General features: G+C 52.2%; 3 protein-coding genes across 3 annotated transcripts in view; 2 read left to right on the plus strand and 1 right to left on the minus strand.

The window, feature by feature from the left end:
- LOC310820601 (importin-8-like) overlaps positions 1–18,914 on the plus strand; it is a gene marked incomplete at its 3' end in the record, with an annotated part of 150,833 nt that overhangs the window by 43,763 nt on the left and 88,156 nt on the right. The gene's annotated exons all lie outside the window — the stretch shown is intronic.
- On the plus strand, positions 1,905–10,199 carry rint1 (RAD50 interactor 1). Its single transcript, XM_083692376.1, has 13 exons — positions 1,905–2,136; positions 2,442–2,683; positions 3,154–3,327; positions 3,621–3,761; positions 4,473–4,626; positions 5,099–5,209; positions 5,756–5,981; positions 6,059–6,196; positions 7,465–7,667; positions 8,057–8,277; positions 8,680–8,860; positions 9,160–9,278; positions 9,602–10,199. The coding sequence occupies exons 1-13, from the start codon at positions 1,912–1,914 to the stop codon at positions 9,831–9,833; spliced, it is 2,367 nt and encodes a 788-aa protein (XP_083548502.1). The 5' UTR covers positions 1,905–1,911; the 3' UTR covers positions 9,834–10,199.
- The window catches only part of cfap54 (cilia and flagella associated 54), a 30,944-nt gene continuing 22,456 nt past the window's right edge, over positions 10,427–18,914 (minus strand). The window contains 17 exon segments of the mRNA XM_083691821.1: positions 10,427–10,647; positions 12,597–12,677; positions 12,888–13,044; positions 13,369–13,475; positions 13,889–14,008; positions 14,217–14,395; positions 14,502–14,654; positions 16,081–16,207; positions 16,450–16,527; positions 16,529–16,552; positions 16,674–16,800; positions 17,007–17,115; positions 17,261–17,434; positions 17,604–17,727; positions 18,090–18,236; positions 18,350–18,510; positions 18,627–18,789. Of these exon segments, the coding sequence (XP_083547947.1) occupies positions 10,489–10,647; positions 12,597–12,677; positions 12,888–13,044; positions 13,369–13,475; positions 13,889–14,008; positions 14,217–14,395; positions 14,502–14,654; positions 16,081–16,207; positions 16,450–16,527; positions 16,529–16,552; positions 16,674–16,800; positions 17,007–17,115; positions 17,261–17,434; positions 17,604–17,727; positions 18,090–18,236; positions 18,350–18,510; positions 18,627–18,789 (2,190 nt within the window). The 3' untranslated portion in view covers positions 10,427–10,488.

The following is an 18,914-nucleotide window of genomic DNA, read 5'->3' on the forward strand; positions in this document are numbered from 1 at the left end:
AAGCACCTATTGTGTCCTTCTATCTGTTGTCTTGGCAGAACAAAGCGTCCACTGGAGATGCAGAGTCCAGAGGCAGGAGACGGTGGTCACGTGACTGATGCCGGCATAACTGTGACCACATCTCTCCGGGGGGGGGGGGGCGGGGCGGGGGGGGGGGTGGGGGGGCTCAGAGAAAGGCCGATTGTTCAACAACATTCAAACGTCAACTCTCCGACATCTGGAGGACATTCCGTAGAAACGTAGAAAACCTATTGCTCGTCGTCCAGAGGAAGGATGTAGTGTGTGCGTGGGTGGATTACACTGTTCATTTGAGATGCCTCTCGGTATTTGACCTGTTCTGTCTTTCTATGATCTCGGAGAAAAAAGTTTACCAGAATGTGTGTGACATCTCTCTAGTGGTTTTTAAAATGTAAAAAGCAGCACATGATTTCTACAGATATAGGCCTACATGTGCTCATGAGAGCAGCGCTAATTCAAAACACATGCAAGGAACTAAAACCCAAAGTGTTTTTTTGTTGACATTTTAATGATTTAACAGACGCTCTTCTAGCGACTTCCAATAACTACATCCTAAAGAAAGTGAATCAACTAAACATCACCGTCATCGTAAGTCCCAGGACCAGTAACAATGCTATAGTAGCCTCAGGGAAGACAACAACCTGTTTCAAGATTCAAAGTGTTTATTATCATATGCACAGTAGACAACATGTTTCCCTGTACAACGAAATTCTTGCTTTGTTGTCCGCAGAATGCCAACCAATGTAAAATATACAATACTAAAGAATATATAATATATACTAAACAAATGTACAAGACAGCAAAATTTAAGGCATAAAATAAAATAGCAGCAATAATAATAATAAAACAGTGCAAATGTAGCAGTGCAATTATGCAAACTGGAAAATTCAGTTATTGAGGTAGTAAGGTTATATTAATCTCCTATGGGTTGTTAAGGAGCCTGATGGCAGTGGGAAAGAAGGAGTTCTTCAGTCGGGTGGTCCTGCATTTAACACTTCTGTACCTCCGGCCTGAGGGTAGAAGTGTGAACAGTCCGTGTAGAAGAAGCTATACAACACTCTTTTTTTTTTTACAGCTATACAACACTTGCTTATATGTTATATGACTGCGGCTTTAAAAGAAAATGTGAATTAAAAAACATCTGTCATGGAAGATTGGTGTGTAAGTTATGGGTCAGATGGATGAGGAAAACCATACTGTTCAGATGTAGCTTGAGTCATGAAGGTTCGTTTTTCTGCAAAATATTTGCTGAAAGAGATCACATTGCATTCAATCACAAATAGTATCAGACTACAACAATCACAGCCACGTAAATGGTTGAATTATGTGTGCAAGTGATTCGACAGGACAGATGTTTGTGTAATGGATGTCAATTCTAAAGCAACGGACAACGAGGACGTGATTCGATCATCATCCAAAAACAATCGCATGATAGCCTGTAGTTCACGTCAAACACTTCATCCGAACATTAAATGTACTGCGGCCATTTTCAAAGGAAACTTGTATCACATGAATCATGGGGTGTGAATAATTCATGTATTCACTTGTTGTGACTGTGCAGTATTAAGCTCCTAATGCACAGTCACAACAAATGAATAGATTAATTATTCACACCTCATAATTCATGGGAACCAGCCCTCTGTGTTAAAAAACAGTTGGCCAGCTAATCGTATTAGCACATAGATTAAGACTAATCCTAGACTAACATGCATCTGCAATGACTGTTTTTATTTTATTTTATTGAAAATATTATAGAGAATCGGACCAGAAGTATCTACAAGCCCCGCTTGTGTAACGCCAACCACCGCCGCTAGAGGGAGACAGAGACAGCCTGACGGCTCATGTGTTTCCGTGCGCGTCTTGTTGACGTGGACGACAGCGGAGAGAGGAAAGATGGCGGCGCCCTGTGCAGAGCAAGTGGACGGTCCGAGTGATGATCTACCGAGCCCTGTGTCGACAAATAGCGACGACTCCGAGTCTAGCTCGGGGGATGGGCCGCTTCACGACTACGTGATCGACCTGATAGAAAAAGACATCGGCGGGGATCTGAAATCGTTGAAGAAAGTGAGCGGCATCTTGGAGAAACTGACGGCAGAAAACAAGCTGCTGGAGGAGCAGGTAATGTTGTGTGTCAGCTGAACTGAGCAGTGCTTTGCTGTAACTTTAGCTGGTTACCTTGCCTAAGGTTTTGAAGAAGTCATTCAGTGAGTGAATTAATGAATGAATGATTGTTAGACATGCGTTAGCCACCGTAGCAGTTCAGCGACCGATATCAATCCGGCTCTCGGCGACAGCTCTCCAGCCACGTACACCAGCATCGACTCTATTTAGTCACTATCTGTCGAGCTACAACCCCTGCGAAGTTGTCAGCCATATATTGTTTCAGTTGACTGTTTTCTTTCGAATGGATCCTCTCCCCGTAGGTGCTGACGGTGTCGAGCTCGGTGCCGCTCCGGGTCTCTGCGGCCCTGTCCGCGGCCGAGGAGTCGCGGCTGTCCCTGGAAGGGCTGCTCCAGAGGGAGAGGGTCCTCTCCAACACCCTGCAGCAGCACCTCCAGACCGCCCAGCCGTGGGCCGACAGCCTCGGTCAGACCCTCGGCCAGCTGGACAACACGGAGAGGCACATGAAGTACCTGCAGTGCCTGGCCCGCATCGAGGAGCTCAGGTGGGTGGAAGGAAGTGGTGTTGGCGGTGTCGCCCAAATGGTCAACATTCCAGAGTGCCAGGGGTGACTTTATTCACCGAAAATGCATCAATGATGATGCTTAATTTTGTAGCCAATCAGAGTATTGTTGCTAGGTAGACACTACATAAAACACTCGGCATTTTCAGTGGTGAGAGTTCCAAAAATGTGGCCGTTGGTGAGTTAACCTACTGGTAGTTTAGAATCGATATAAGGTCTGGATGTAGCCTATATTGGTCTAATTGTCCTCCATCTTGTCTCCCCTGTAGTGACATCATCCATATAGGTCTAATTGTCCTCTCCCTCCCCCTGTAGTGACATCATCCATATGGGTCTAACTGTCCTCTCCCTCCCCCTTTAGTGACATCATCCATATAGGTCTAATTGTCCTCTCCCTCCCCCTGTAGTGACATCATCCATATGGGTCTAATTGTCCTCTCCCCCCCCCGTAGTGACAGCATCCAGCAGTGTGTGATGACCAACAGTGTGTGGGAGGCGGTGGGGGCGGTGGGCAGCATGGCCAGTCTGGACCTGGGCCTCCAGGAGTCTGGCTGCTCCCACCTGCAAGCTTTCCTCAGGGAGACACTCCGCTTCTGGCACAAGATCCTCAAGGACCGCCTGGCGAGGTAGGGACTGGAGTGTGTGTGTGTGTGTGTGTGTGTGTGTGTGTGTGTGTGTGTGAGTGAGAGAGAGAGGGAGATTGAGTGTGTGTGTCTGGGGGGAGGGGGGGGGCTTCTGGCACAAGATTTAGAATTAGTAGGTGATTAGTTGATCAGGTGTGTTAACTCTCTGTGGCAGCTGTTTAAAGACCGGATGTGAACAGCCTAGCTGTTATTTTAACAATAAGACTGTTACTTCAGTCCTCAATGTAGTCATGTTTTAACCCTGGTCTCTTCTTCTCTCTTCCTCTGTCCGACAGCGACTTTGAGGAGGTTCTTACTCAGCTCCAGTGGCCGTCCATCTCTCCGCCTACGCAGACTCTAGCGCCCCCTGCCAACGCCCAGGAGCTCAGCAGCCAGCTAGAACTCCTGGTGTCCCAGCTGCTGTCACTGCAGACCTCGTATCCTGCCCTCAAATGGACCTGCCCTCTTTGTTTAATACACACACAACACACACACACACACACACACACATATACACACACACCACACCACACACACACACACACACACACACACACACATACATTATATGGTTTGTTTGTTTACCTTGTGTGTTTTACTCAGATGGACTGTGGTACTGGGGGTTTTACTGGGGTGCTTCAGCGACTATTGAAGGAGGAAAACCAGGCCAACCCGGTTTGGCTCGGCTCGGCTCAGATCTGTGAATTAGGATTATGGGCAAGTTACCAGGGCCCAGAATTTCAACATTTTTAATCTGGATCAGAATGATCCGGATTCTTTTTTTGCTATCCAGGATCAGATCTGTCTGGCTGATTCTGAGTAGTGAAGGGGAAACCAGCCAGCTCCAGATTAAAGGTTTTGAAGTACTGGGCCCTGACACAGATCAAGCCTTGTCTTGTACATTTTCAACAGATTATCTCCATGGACAAAAATGCATTTAAATCTAGGATTAGTCTTAATCTCTGTTCCAGAAACCAGCCCCAAGAGTCTGTGTGCAATATGTACATATACTGTGTTACAGTTGTGCCTTGGTTCTGTTTGGGAGGAGTATGTTTGTTTAAACTCTGACCTATGACCGATGTGATGATGTCACATCACATTTGACTGAGACAGAAACCAGGTCTGTTTCTTTAACGGCTGTCTCTCAGTGATGACCTCATATCGGAGAAGGAGTCGCCCTCGCGCCAGGGCGAGGCCCTGACTCCGCCCCTCTCGCTGCCCATCCAGATCATGCTCCTCCCCCTCCGCAAGAGGTTCCGCTACCACTTTAGCGGCAATCGCCAGACCAACTCACTGAGGAAGGTCAGAACACACACACACACACACACACACACACACACACACACTCACACTCACTCACACACACACACACACACACACACACACACACACACACACTCACACACACACACACTCACACACACTCACACACTCACACACACACACACACACACTCACACACACACACACACACTCACACTCACTCACACACACTCTCACACACACACACACACACTCACACACACACTCACTCTCTCACAAGGTCAGAACACACACACACACACACACACACACACACTCACTCACACTCACTCTCTCACAAGGTCAGAACACACACACACACTCACTCACTCTCTCACAAGGTCAGAACACTCACTCACTCACTCACTCACTCACTCACTCACTCACTCACTCACTCACTCACTCTCACAAGATCAGAACAGACACACACACACTCCTAAATGTCCTCTCCGTGTGTGTGTGTTGTGTGCAGCCTGAGTGGTACCTGACCCAGGTCCTCATGTGGATGGGGAACAATTCCAACTTCATGGAGGAGAAGATCCAACCCATTCTGATCCGGGCCGGCACCAACATCAACGCCAAGGTCAGTTAGAGGATGGTTCTAGAATCCTAGGTTCTAGAATAGATGGTTCTAGAATCCTAGGTTCTAGAATAGATGGTTCTAGAATCCTAGGTTCTAGAATAGATGGTTCAAGAAACCTAGGTTCTGCTAGAATAGATGGTTCAAGAAACCTAGGTTCTGTTGGAATAGATGGTTCTAGATTCCTAGGTTCTGCTGGAATAGATGGTTCTAGAATCCTAGGTTCTGCTGGAATAGATAGATCTAGACTCTTAGGTACTGCTACAGCATTGCCAAGCTCAGAGGGTGGGGCTTTTCAACCCTGGGAGTTGTAGTCTTTTACCTCTCCAGTCCCGCCCCAACCACATGTTCCTGTGAGAGTTAAACGACAGGTTGCCGTCAAGCATTTTGTGACAGATGTATTGTTGAGTGTATTCTATTTTTTTACAGGTAGAAATTATGCGATTGATGAACATAATGAAGTGAATCCATGAAGCTAAGCTGCTGTCCACCCCCTGGCCTGACCTCCTCAGAGCAGACATCTCATGCAGTTCCTCCCACTACCACTAGGTGGAGCTGTGCCGCGGTCTGCTAACCCTGGCCAAGGAGAAGCTGGCGTTGGACGCCCCCCAGCTGCTCTACGACGACGCCCTCTTCTGCCACCTGGTGGACGAGGTGCTGCAGTTCGAGCGGGAGCTGCGGGGCACGCATTCCTACCCCAGCAGCCTGCAGGGGGCGCTCAACATCCTGCTGGACGAGGCCGTGCTGCTGAAGTGGCTCACCGTCGAGAGGAAGAGTGAGTGGCGTGCGTGCGTGTGTGTGTGCGTGCGTGCGTGCGCGTGTGTCTGGTTGTAACTGTGTGTGTGTCCTCAGTGGCGGTGGAGAAGGTAGATGCCATGCTCTCAGCAGAGGGGGCGTGGAGCTCCCAGTACAGAGACATCAGTGACATGGATGAGCTGAAGGCTCCAGACTGTGCTGAGACCTTCATGACTCTGTTAGTGGTCATCACTGGTAGGAACACACCTGTCTGTCTGTCTGTCTGTCTGTCTGTCTGTCTGTTAGTGGTCATCACTGGTAGGAACACACCTGTCTGTGTCTGTCTGTCTGTCTGTCTGTCTGTCTGTCTGTCTGTCTCTGTTAGTGGTCATCACTGGTAGGAACACACCTGTCTGTGTCTGTCTGTCTGTCTGTCTGTCTGTCTCTGTTAGTGGTCATCACTGGTAGGAACACACCTGTCTGTCTGTCTGTCTGTCTGTCTGTCTGTCTGTCTGTCTGTCTGTTAGTGGTCATCACTGGTAGGAACACACCTGTCTGTGTCTGTCTGTCTGTCTCTTAGTGGTCATCACTGGTAGGAACACACCTGTCTGTGTCTGTCTGTCTGTCTGTCTGTCTGTCTGTCTGTCTGTCTCTGTTAGTGGTCATCACTGGTAGGAACAGACCTGTCTGTGTCTGTCTGTCTGTCTGTCTGTCTCTGTTAGTGGTCATCACTGGTAGGAACAGACCTACCTGTCTGTCTGTCTGTCTGTCTGTCTGTCTGTCTCTGTTAGTGGTCATCACTGGTAGGAACACACCTGTCTGTGTCTGTCTGTCTGTCTGTCTGTCTGTCTCTGTTAGTGGTCATCACTGGTAGGAACACACCTGTCTGTCTGTCTGTCTCTGTTAGTGGTCATCACTGGTAGGAACACACACACACCTACCTGTCTGTCTGTCTGTTAGTAGTCATCACTGGTAGGAACACACCTACCTGTCTGTCTGTCTGTCTGTCTGTCTGTCTCTGTTAGTGGTCATCACTGGTAGGAACACACCTGTCTGTGTCTGTCTGTCTGTCTGTCTGTCTGTCTCTTAGTGGTCATCACTGGTAGGAACACACACACACCTACCTGTCTGTCTGTCTGTCTGTTAGTGGTCATCACTGGTAGGAACACACACACACCTACCTGTCTGTCTGTCTGTTAGTGGTCATCACTGGTAGGAACACACACACACCTACCTGTCTGTCTCTGTTAGTGGTCATCACTGGTAGGAACACACACACACCTACCTGTCTGTCTGTCTGTTAGTGGTCATCACTGGTAGGAACACACACACACCTACCTGTCTGTCTGTCTGTCTGTTAGTGGTCATCACTGGTAGGAACACACACACACCTACCTGTCTGTCTGTCTCTGTTAGTGGTCATCACTGGTAGGAACACACACCTACCTACATCTCTCTCTGTCTCTCTGTTCCAACATCTCCTCACTAACCCGTTTACCCCCCGCCCCCCCCCTCCTTTCCAGACCGGTACCGGCCCCTCCCGTCCCCGCGGGCCCAGCTGAGGTTCCTGGCCCTTCAGCGGGAGCTGGTGGATGACTTCCGTATCCGTCTGACCCAGGTGAAGAAGAAGGAGGAGTCCCGCTGCCCGCTGGGCGCGCGCTATGGAGCCGTGCTCAACGCCGCCAACTACATCTCCACCGTCATGAGGGACTGGGGGGACAACGTGGTGAGTGGGGGGGGGGGGGGTAGGGGGAGGGAGGGGTGTGGGTGTGTGTGTGTGTGTGTGTGTGTGTGTGTGTGTGTGTGTGTGTGTGTGTGTGTGTGTGTGTGTGTGTGTGTGTGTGTGTGTGTGTGTGTGTGTGTGTGTGTGTGTGTGTGTGTGTGTGTCAGTGAGAGTGAGAGTGAGAGTGAGAGAAAGACAACATGTTTATGTGTGCTGTACACGTCTCGGGCAAATACCCACAGAACAGTCATCTCCATCCAGAAATGGAGCAATAACGTCTGGATTGTACAGCCTTAATTAAACACGTATGAATGTCCTTGTGGGGATTAGCTAATAAAGTTGGGTTTGACTGCAGCCCGTTGCGTTGTTGCGTTGTCGTCCTCCTCCCCCAGTTCTTCCTGCAGCTGCAGCAGGCGGCCGTGGCCCTGGCGGAGGAGGGTCTGCTGGGCCCGCTGGACGTGCTGGAGGTGGGCCGGCTGGCCTCCATGGAGGGGTCCGTGTTCGAGGGGCTGCTGGCGCTGCTGGAGAGGCTGCGTGGGGACATGGTGGGCCGGCTGCTGGACGCCGTCATGGCGGACGTGAGGAAGGAGGCCCAGCCCTACTGCAGGGACAGGTCAGTGGGACTGGGACTGGGACTGGGACAGGGAGTGATAGCAGTGGTGGTACTGGTTTTGATAGTGGTAGGACTGGTATTGCTGGTACTGGTATTGATAGTGGTAGGACTGGTATTAATAGTGGTAGGACTGGGACTGGGAGTGATAGCAGTGGTACTGGTATTGATGGTGGTAGTACTGGTATTGCTGGTACTGGTATTGATAGTGGTAGTACTGGTATTGATCGTAGTAGTACTGGTATTACTGGGAGTGGTATTACTGGTATTGATAGTGGGTAGTACTGGTAGTGGTATTACTGGTACTGGGAGTGGTTCATTTGAGAAGGTTATGAATAGCAGGTGTGTTCATGATGTTTCCTTTGCATACACACACACCTCCACCCCCCCCCCCCCCCCCCCCAGATGGCTGTCCCTGCCCTCCCAGTGTGACCAGGCCACCATGTCCCTGTCCAGCTCAGCCTGCCCCATGATGCGGTGTCTGAGGGACCACCTCCTCCACCTGCAGCAGCTGCTCTGCCTGCCCCTCTTCCAAACCGCCTGGCAGGACCTGGCCAAGAGGCTCAACCTCTTCCTCTACCAGGACGTGAGTGTGTGTGTGTGTGTGAGACCAAGAACTCTATAGAGCGGAGAAAGAAGGAAGTGAGATTTCTCCTCATTAATAAATGGTGTGTGTGTGTGTACCTCTAATAGAGGTACAACAGACAGGCAGGGGGTGACATGGTGAACAGAATGGTGAATCTGATCTCTATTGATCTACAATACACACACACACACACAAACTATTGTACAACAACCAAGATGTCTATGGAGTGTAGACAGAAGGAAGCGAGATTTCTCCATTAAGTGTGTGTGTGTGTGTGTGTGTGTGTGTGTGTGCGCCAGGTGATCCTGTATAACCATTTTAACGAGGGCGGGGCGGCCCAGCTGCAGTTTGACATGACCAGGAACCTCTTCCCTCTGTTTGGACACTACTGCAAGAGACCTGAGAACCTGTTCAAACAGTGAGTGACTGCTCTGAGTACTCTGTCTGTAGCTCTGAGTACTCTGTCTGTAGCTCTGAGTACTCTGTCTGTAGCTCTGAGTACTCTGTCTGTATCTCTGTGTGTGTCTCTCTCTTTGTCTCTGTATCTCTGTGTCTGTCTTTGTCTCTCTGTGTGTGTGTGTGTCTCTCTCTCTCCCTCTGTGTGTGTGTGTCTGTCTGTGTCTCTCTCTCTCCCTCTGTGTGTCTGTGTGTCTGTCAGTGTGTGTGTGTCTCTCTCTCTCCTCCAGTGTGAAGGAGGCCTGTATCATCCTCTGTCTGACTCTCTCTCTCTCTCTCCTCCAGTGTGAAGGAGGCCTGTATCATCCTCTGTCTGAACGTGGGTTCAGCTCTGCTGCTCCGTGATGTGCTGAAGCAGGGGGCGGAGGGGGAGGAGGAGGAGGGGGGGGCCGGGGGGACCCCCGAGGGACAGCAGCCTACCCCGAACTCGGCCCTCAGCGAGCTGGGCGTGTTCTGCCTCGCCCCCTGCGACGTCCTCATCCTGCTCAACCTCCGTGCCTCCTGGCCTGGGCAGTGACAGGTCAGAGGTCACAGAGACCAGGACGAGGAAGGCCATAGCTCCCTACACCGGATTGGACCAGACCACAACGACCAATGAGAACAGCTCTGATGACTGAACCAGAGAGTGTTTCTTTTATGGATCAACCATCCCATATATGGCTGGCTGTGTGTTGCCATGGAGATCTACTACACAAAGTGCTGAAGGAATGGTTCTTCAGAGGAGTGGTCTTCCCTCCCTCCCTCCTTACCTATTCCCTACTGCCCCTCTCTCTCTCCCTCCCCCCCTCCCTTCCTTCCTCTCCCTCCCTCCTTACCTATTCCCTCCTGCCCCTCCTCTCACTCCCTCCTGCCCCTCTCTCTCTCCCTCCCCCCTCACCTATTCCCTACTGCCCCTCTCTCTCTCTCCCTCCCCCCTCTCTCCCCCTCTTTAATCCCAGTGAGGAGCCCATACCTCACCACTGCTGTTTTAAGCGGTCTGATGCATTTGATACCAGAACATCTGTACCATGTGTTAGTGGAGCGTTCTAAACGCATGTACACATTTGTAAAGAATGAAAATGACAAATACAAATTATTTAAATCCTAAAGGTTTTAATTTCTTTCCTCCTGAAGTGCTCTTGCGGTTCCCAGAACCACGGTTGTTGTGGTAAAACATGTTTGGATTATTGGTTTCAGAGAGAGACCATCATGACGGTACCGTTGTTGTCCGGGTCGGGGAGCAAGGAGATGAGCCAGCCAATCAGAGCGGTCCCCTCTACCGTAGCCCCGCCCACTGGGTTAAAGCAGCGCTCCAGGTCGCACAGGGTCGTCAGGCTGGCCTCGAACGGAACCTGACACACACACACACACACACACACACAGCTTGGCTCCTCACATTTACAGTTGCAGCACTGGGTCTTTCTATAGCCAGCACCTGCTGGAACCCTGATTCAGCATGGCTGGTGTCTAGAGGTAGAAGAGGTGTGTGTGTGTATTAGATGGCAGAACAAGGTGTGTGTGATACCTTTGTGGTAGCAGTGGTCCCTGTGCCAGGCTGTGTGTGTTACCTCTGTGGTAGTGGTCCCTGTGCCAGGCTGTGTGTGTTACCTCTGTGGTAGTGGTCCCTGTGCCAGGCTGTGTGTGTTAGTTAGTTAGTTACCTCTGTGGTCGTGGTCCCTGTGCCAGGCTGTGTGTGTTAGTTACCTCTGTGGTAGTGGTCCCTGTGCCAGGCTGTGTTTCAGTTAGTTAGTTACGTGTGTGTGTGTGTGTGTGTGTGTGTGTGTGTGTGTGTGTGTGTGTGTGTGTGTGTGTGTGTGTGTGTGTGTGTGTGTGTGTGTGTGTGTGTGTGTGTGTGTGTGTGTGTGTGTGTGTGTGTGTGTGTGTGTGTGTGTGTGTGTGTGTGTGTGTGTGTGTGTGTGTGTGTGTGTGTGTGTGTGTGTGTGTGTGTGTGTGTGTGTGTGTGTGTGTGAGAGAGAGAGTGTGTGTGAGAGAGTTAGTTAGTTACCTCTGTGGTCGTGGTCCCTGTGCCAGGCTGTGTGTTAGTTAGTTAGTTAGTTACCTCTGTGATAGTGGTCCCTGTGCCAGGCTCTGTGTGTGTGTGTGTTAGTTACCTCTGTGGTCGTGGTCCCTGTGCCAGGCTGTGTGTTAGTTAGTTACCTCTGTGATAGTGGTCCCTGTGCCAGGCTGTGTGTGTGTTAGTTAGTTACCTCTGTGGTCGTGGTCCCTGTGCCAGGCTGTGTGTGTGTGTGTGTTTGTTAGTTACCTCTGTGGTCGTGGTCCCTGTGCCAGGCTGTGTGTGTGTGTGTGTGTTAGTTACCTCTGTGGTCGTGGTCCCTGTGCCAGGCTGTGTGTGTGTTAGTTACCTCTGTGGTAGTGGTCCCTGTGCCAGGGTGTGTGTGTGTGTGTGTGTGTGTGTGTGTGTGTGTGTGTGTGTGTGTGTGTGTGTGTGTGTGTGTGTGTGTGTGTGTGTGTGTGTGTGTGTGTGTGTGTGTGTGTGTGTGTGTGTGTGTGTGTGTGTGTGTGTGTGTGTGTGTGTGTGTGTGTGTGTGTGTGTGTGTGTGTGTGTGTGTGTGTGTGTGTGTGTGTGTGTGTGTGTGTGTGTGTGTGTGTGTGTTAGTTAGTTAGTTAGTTAGTTAGTTAGTTAGTTAGTTAGTTAGTTACCTCTGTGGTCGTGGTCCCTGTGCCAGGCTGTGTGTTAGTTAGTTACCTCTGTGATAGTGGTCCCTGTGCCAGGCTCTGTGTGTGTGTGTGTTAGTTACCTCTGTGGTCGTGGTCCCTGTGCCAGGCTGTGTGTGTGTGTGTGTGTTTGTTAGTTACCTCTGTGGTCGTGGTCCCTGTGCCAGGCTGTGTGTGTGTGTGTTAGTTACCTCTGTGGTCGTGGTCCCTGTGCCAGGCTGTGTGTGTGTTAGTTACCTCTGTGGTCGTGGTCCCTGTGCCAGGCTGTGTGTGTGTTAGTTACCTCTGTGGTCGTGGTCCCTGTGCCAGGCTGTGTGTGTGTTAGTTACCTCTGTGGTCGTGGTCCCTGTGCCAGGCTGTGTGTGTTAGTTAGTTACCTCTGTGGTAGTGGTCCCTGTGCCAGGCTGTGTGTGTGTTAGTTACCTACCTCTGTGGTCGTGGTCCCTGTGCCAGGCTGTGTGTGTGTGTGTGTGTGTGTGTGTGTGTGTGTGTGTGTGTGTGTGTGTGTGTGTGTGTGTGTGTGTGTGTGTGTGTGTGTGTGTGTGTGTGTGTGTGTGTGTGTGTGTGTGTGTGTGTGTGTGTGTGTGTGTGTGTGTGTGTGTGTGTGTGTGTGTGTGTTAGTTACCTCTGTGGTCGTGGTCCCTGTGCCAGGCTGCAGCAGGTCTCTGATGGCAGCACAGCAGCTCCTTGTCTTCTTCAGAATCATCTTCAACACACCAAACAAACTACTTACAGCCCAGCACACACACACACACACACACACACACACACCAAACAAACTACTTACAGTCCAGCACACACACACACACACACACACACACACACACACACCAAACAAACTACTTACAGCCCAGCACTGAACCTACATCTACCCATCTCTCTGTCTCACTCACACACACTCCCACACCCCCCCTACCTGTGTGAGAGGGTTGGAGGCGGCTGCCTTGTCGGGGGTCTTGGTGCGTCTTTGTTTCTCCGTCTTGGGGGAGGAGGGGGCGCTGGCGGCCGGAGGGGAACACACCACGTCAGCCCCCACACACGCCTGGCACAGCAGGGCATAGACCACCCTCAGCCTATCAGAGGACAGGGAGGTCAGCATAACCCATATGTGATGTACTCTACCTGTCCTCTGGGCGATGCCTGTCCTCTGATTGGTCGATGCCGTTGCTCCCCCTCCTCTGATTGGCTGAGGCCGTTCCTCCCCGTCCTCTGATTGGGTGATGCCAATCAGAGGAGGGGGAGGAACGGCCTCAGCCAATCAGAGGAGGGGGAGCAACGGCATCGACCAATCAGAGGAGGGGGAGGAAGGCATCGACCAATCAGAGGACGGGTAGCAATGGCATCGACCAATCAGAGGACAGGTAGCGACGGCATCAGGCAGAGACAGACAGACAGACCTCTCCATGCTGATGAGGCGTTGTCCACACTGCAGTTCCACCACAGCGCTGGCTGTGGCTCTCATAGGTGACAGAGGAACCCTGTTCAGCCCAAACAGCAGCAGGATCTGAGAGAGGGAGGGGGGTACAGGGGTACAGTCAGAGACAACAGTGGTCTACATGATCTGAGGAGAGGGGGAGAGAGACTGAGGAAGAGAAGAGAGAAGAGAAGAGACTGCCAGAAACAACCTTAAAAGGGAGAGGAGAGACTGTCAAAGACAGCCTGGTCATGGAGGGCTACATTACAATGTGTGCAGGCTTTAGTCCCAACCTGGACCAACACGCCTGATCCAGGGGAGGCTGGTGGAGGTAGAAATTGGAGGACGGATTCACTGTAATGTATGGAATGGTATCCAAGACACGTGTGTTTGATACCATTCCTCATTCCGTTCCATGCATTACAATGAGCCCGTCCTCTGATTTCTACCTCCGCCAGCCTCCCCTGTGCTCCCACTAGAGGTTCCAGCTGGTTGTACGGTACCATGTCCTGGTGGTCCGGGGTGGGGGGGGGCCGGTGCCACTGGACACACAGCTGCTGCTTGGTAGCCAGGGACCACGGGTACATCTCTGCCCCGGCCTGGCCTCTCAGTGTTGGACTCAGCTAACACACACACACACACACACACACACACACACACACACACACACACACACACACACACACACACACACACACACACACACACACACACACACACACACACACACACACACACACGACATTTGAGACATGACCTGTATACCTGTCTGTGTGTATCTGTATGATCTCCGTGGGGGCAGCAGGTAGGTAGGTAAGGGGGGGTGTGTACCTGTACGATCTGGGGCTGCATGATGATCTCCGTGGGGGGTTCGGGGGGGCAGCAGGTCTCCCTGTAGCCCCTCATGTGGGAGCGGAAGAAGTTCTGCAGCTGATAGAGCCTCAGAGACAAGCTGCTGCTGCTGCTGCCCCCCGCAAGAGGCACCAAGCCCTCCACACACTGGGACGCCACTGGAACACACACACAAAATACTATCAGATATTATATTATACATAATTCACTGTAGTCAAAGCCATTTTCTGCTGTAACAAACACACACACAGTGGAGTGGTGTACCTGGGCGCGTGGCGATGTGCTGCAGGTTAACCAGGTGTGTGTAGTATCGTGACAGGTGGACCCAGGTGAGCTGGGAGCGCTTCCTGCTGCTCAGCCCAGGGTCAGGTTCTGGAGACGGGCTGGGGACCACCCTGGACAGCTGGCTGAGCCCCCCTGGACCACACAGAGCATTCACTTAGCATTACCACGGTGTCTGTGTGTGTTGTAGCTGTCCGTTAGTTAGTGTTACCACAGGGGTTGAGCAGGGATAGGGGGGGGTGTGTGTGTGTGTGTGTGTGTGTGTGTGTGTGTGTTACCACAGGGGTTGAGCAGGGATAGGGGGGGGTGTGTGTGTGTTACCACAGGGGTTGAGCAGGGATAGGGGGGGGTGTGTGTGTGTGTGTGTGTGTGTTACCACAGGGGTTGAGCAGGGATAGGGGGGTGTGTGTGTGTGTGTGTGTTACCACAGGGGTTGAGCAGGGATAGGGGGGTGTGTGTGTGTGTGTGTGTGTTACCACAGGGGTTGAGCAGGGATAGGGGGGTGTGTGTGTGTGTGTGTGTTACCACAGGGGTTGAGCAGGGATAGGGGGGGGTGTGTGTGTGTGTGTGTGTGTGTTACCACAGGGGTTGAGCAGGGATAGGGGGGTGTGTGTGTGTGTGTGTGTTACCACAGGGGTTGAGCAGGGATAGGGGGGTGTGTGTGTGTGTGTGTGTGTTACCACAGGGGTTGAGCAGGGATAGGGGGGTGTGTGTGTGTGTGTGTGTGTTACCACAGGGGTTGAGCAGGGATAGGGGGGTGTGTGTGTGTGTGTGTGTGTTACCACAGGGGTTGAGCAGGGATAGGGGGGTGTGTGTGTGTGTGTGTGTGTTACCACAGGGGTTGAGCAGGGATAGGGGGGTGTGTGTGTGTGTGTGTGTTACCACAGGGGTTGAGCAGGGATAGGGGGGTGTGTGTGTGTGTGTGTGTTACCACAGGGGTTGAGCAGGGATAGGGGGGTGTGTGTGTGTGTGTGTGTTACCACAGGGGTTGAGCAGGGATAGGGGGGTGTGTGTGTGTGTGTGTGTTACCACAGGGGTTGAGTAGGGATAGGGGTGTGTGTGTGTGTGTGTGGTTACCACAGGGGTTGAGTAGGGATAGGTGTGTGTGTGTGTGTGTGTGTGTTACCACAGGGGTTGAGTAGGGATAGGGGGGTGTGTGTGTTACCACAGGGGTTGAGCAGGGATAGGGGGGTGTGTGTGTGTGTGTGTGTTACCACAGGGGTTGAGCAGGGATAGGGGGGTGTGTGTGTGTGTGTGTGTTACCACAGGGGTTGAGTAGGGATAGGGGGGTGTGTGTGTGTTACCACAGGGGTTGAGCAGGGATAGGGGGGTGTGTGTGTGTGTGTGTGTTACCACAGGGGTTGAGCAGGGATAGGGGGGTGTGTGTGTTACCACAGGGGTTGAGCAGGGATAGGGGGGTGTGTGTGTGTGTGTGTGTGTTACCACAGGGGTTGAGTAGGGATAGGGGGGTGTGTGTGTGTGTGTGTTAGTTACCACAGGGGTTGAGCAGGGATAGGGGGGGGTGTGTGTGTGTGTGTGTGTGTGTGTGTGTGTTAGTTACCACAGGGGTTAAGCAGGTCGTTGGAGGCGAAGTCAGGCAGGACTTTGAGGGAGATCAGAGGAAGGTGCCCTCCTTTAGCTCCACTGCTGCCACACAGCTGACCACAGCTGGAGATGGCCTCCCACGCCTGGGACCACCGGGACCACCACCACCACCAAAACATCATCAACAACAACCACCACCACAACAACATCTGTTAAACCATACTGTACCAAAGTACAGGAAATGATTCTAAACAATGATTATTGTAAAAACTGTGTGCGCGCAGTGAGAGAGTGTGTGTGTGGTGAGAGAGTGTGTGTGGTGAGAGTGTGTGTGTGTGTGGTGAGAGAGTGTGTGTGTGTGTGTGTGTGTGTATGGCACACTCACATTGGAGGCAGCTCTCATGCAGACCCAGTAGAGAAGCAGGTAGGCCTCTGATGATGTCAGACCTCGGTTCAGAGTCGTCCCTAACACGCTTCCAGCCAGGAGGCTGATCACACACACACACACACACACACACACCTTGATAAAAACATACTGCTGGGCATTATTACAGTCACAGTTTGTCACCACTTGTGTCACACACACACATGCACACACACACACAGTACCTTCTGTTTAGCCTTCTTGAGTGGGGATGGGGGGGTGGGGTTGAGCTGGTCCTGACGTGCTGGCAAGCTCTGCTCCCATTGGTGGAAATACACTGATGCCATCTCCAGATAACACTTACGGATCAGACTGACACACACACACACACACACACACACACACACACACACACACACACACACACACACACACACACACACACACACACACACACACACACACACACACAATACAAATTGTTACAATGAAATGTCCAACACAGACTTATACCACAGTCACAGAAGCACGGCTTGAGTCATATATATATATACACACACACACACACACAAACTCACTGCAGGTTGTGGCTCTGGGCCAGAGTGACGTGGATGCTCTCTAGGAATGTCTCTAATGCCTTCTGAGGCGGGAAGTCACTGAGGGACAGGAGATCGCGCTCCACCAGTCCTACACACACACACACACACACACACACACACACACACACACACACACGATTAGATGGAATCCAATACAATCTAGACAGTGAGTCAGAGTCCTGTTCATATCCACTAGGCCGGGGTTGGAGCCTGGGCCTTTCCTGACCACCCACCCCGGCAGTAGAGGAGGTCAGCCTCCAGCTGTCTGTCCCTGGTGGCTGAGGCCTGGGAGAGCAGCAGGGCAGACTGCAGCACCTCCTGGGCACACACCCAGGGCTGGCTGGCCCCCGCAGGGGGGGTGGAGGGGCTGGGGGGGCCGGCCTGGGCCTGGACAGCCAAGCAGTGACCTGGGGAGCACACACAGTAGAGCCTCATCATCATCAATTCAACACGCACGCGCGCACACACAGACAGACAGACAGACAGACAGACAGACAGACAGACAGACAGACAGACAGACAGACAGACAGACAGACAGACAGACAGACAGACAGACAGACAGACAGACAGACATACCCAGCCTCATGGTAGCCTTGGCCAGCAGGGGCAGGTGAGGCAGGTAGATGTTGGTGAGACCCGAGGCGGGGAGGACCACCCTGCCTCCCTCTGCCAAGACCACCGCCTCTCCTAACACAGAGAGCTGGGGAGAGAGAGGCAACAACACACTCCGTCAGTACACACACACCAGAGGAGCAACGGTGACACCACGTGGCCATCGGGGGAAGTGCAGATGGTGCCAAATAGCATGTTTCCCCATTGAAACCCATGTTAAACTTCACTCCACCTGGCTTCTCTAATCCAGCCATGTAAAAAAACACATACATACATATATGAAGGCAGTCCCAACCATACACTCACATCTAAGAGAGAGAGAGAGAGGAGATGGGGAGGGGAGGAGAGGAGAGGAGCGGACAGGGGAGCGGAGAGAAGAGGACAGGAGGAGGGGAGGGGAGGAGAGGAGAGGAGAAGAGAAGAGAGGAGAGGAGAGAAGAGGAGAGGAACCTGTTGCTGTAGGAGAGTTTGTGTGAGCAGGTAGAGGGTCTGGCTGGTTGGGCCTCTGAGGTCACTGAGCAGCAGAGTGGCCTGGGCCAGAGTCACACTGGAGCCCTCAGACAGGCAGGACCGCCCAGACAGCAGGCTGACCGCCTCCTACACACACACACACACACACACACACACACAGTCAGTGAGTGGTAAATCTGGGCAATTGTCACTTTATGGGAATATAACTGTTAATAACTGTGTGTGTGTGTGTGTGAGACCTGTAGCAGGGTGGTCCGGTCCTCCCGGGGGCGTCCTCTGTGTGTGTCCAGCGCTGCCCCCTGGAGGAGCAGCAGGGCACGGGTGTCTGGGTCGCCCCACGCCTCCGCCTCCTGGAGACCCTCCTTCAACAGCCTGGCAGCCTCCACACTGCTGTCCACACCTACACACGCGCACACGCACACACACACGCACACACACACATGGTAGTGTGAAACACACACACACGGTAGTGTGAGACACACACACACACACACACACACACACACACACACACACCTGGGTAGATGGCAGTTCCTGGTATGTGAGCCACCAGACTGCGGACCACCGCCAGTCTGCAGCGAAGCCACAAGGCGGGACCCAGCCTCTCCCTGGCCTCCACCCCCTGGAGGGAGTCACCTGGCTGGGGGCTGGACGCCTGCTGGGCCCCCCTCACACTGCCCTGGGGAGGGAGGACACACACACACACACACACACACACACAGGATGGGTGTAAAGAATACTTAATGATTGATAGAAGAGTCTCAGAAATGACTGACTGGATACATTCTGGACTGAATACACACT

Source organism: Argentina silus (genome assembly GCF_951799395.1).
Source record: "Argentina silus genome assembly, chromosome: 20".
Lineage (NCBI taxonomy): Eukaryota > Metazoa > Chordata > Actinopteri > Argentiniformes > Argentinidae > Argentina > Argentina silus.

Coding starts and splice junctions, on each gene's coding strand:
- rint1 (XM_083692376.1), top strand. CDS start 1,912: ATGGCGGCGCCCTGTGCAGAGCAAGTGGACGGTCCGAGTGATGATCTA. Junction 2,137..2,441: donor ACAAGCTGCTGGAGGAGCAG/GTAATGTTGTGT, acceptor CTCTCCCCGTAG/GTGCTGACGGTGTCGAGCTC. Junction 3,328..3,620: donor CTCAAGGACCGCCTGGCGAG/GTAGGGACTGGA, acceptor TCTGTCCGACAG/CGACTTTGAGGAGGTTCTTA.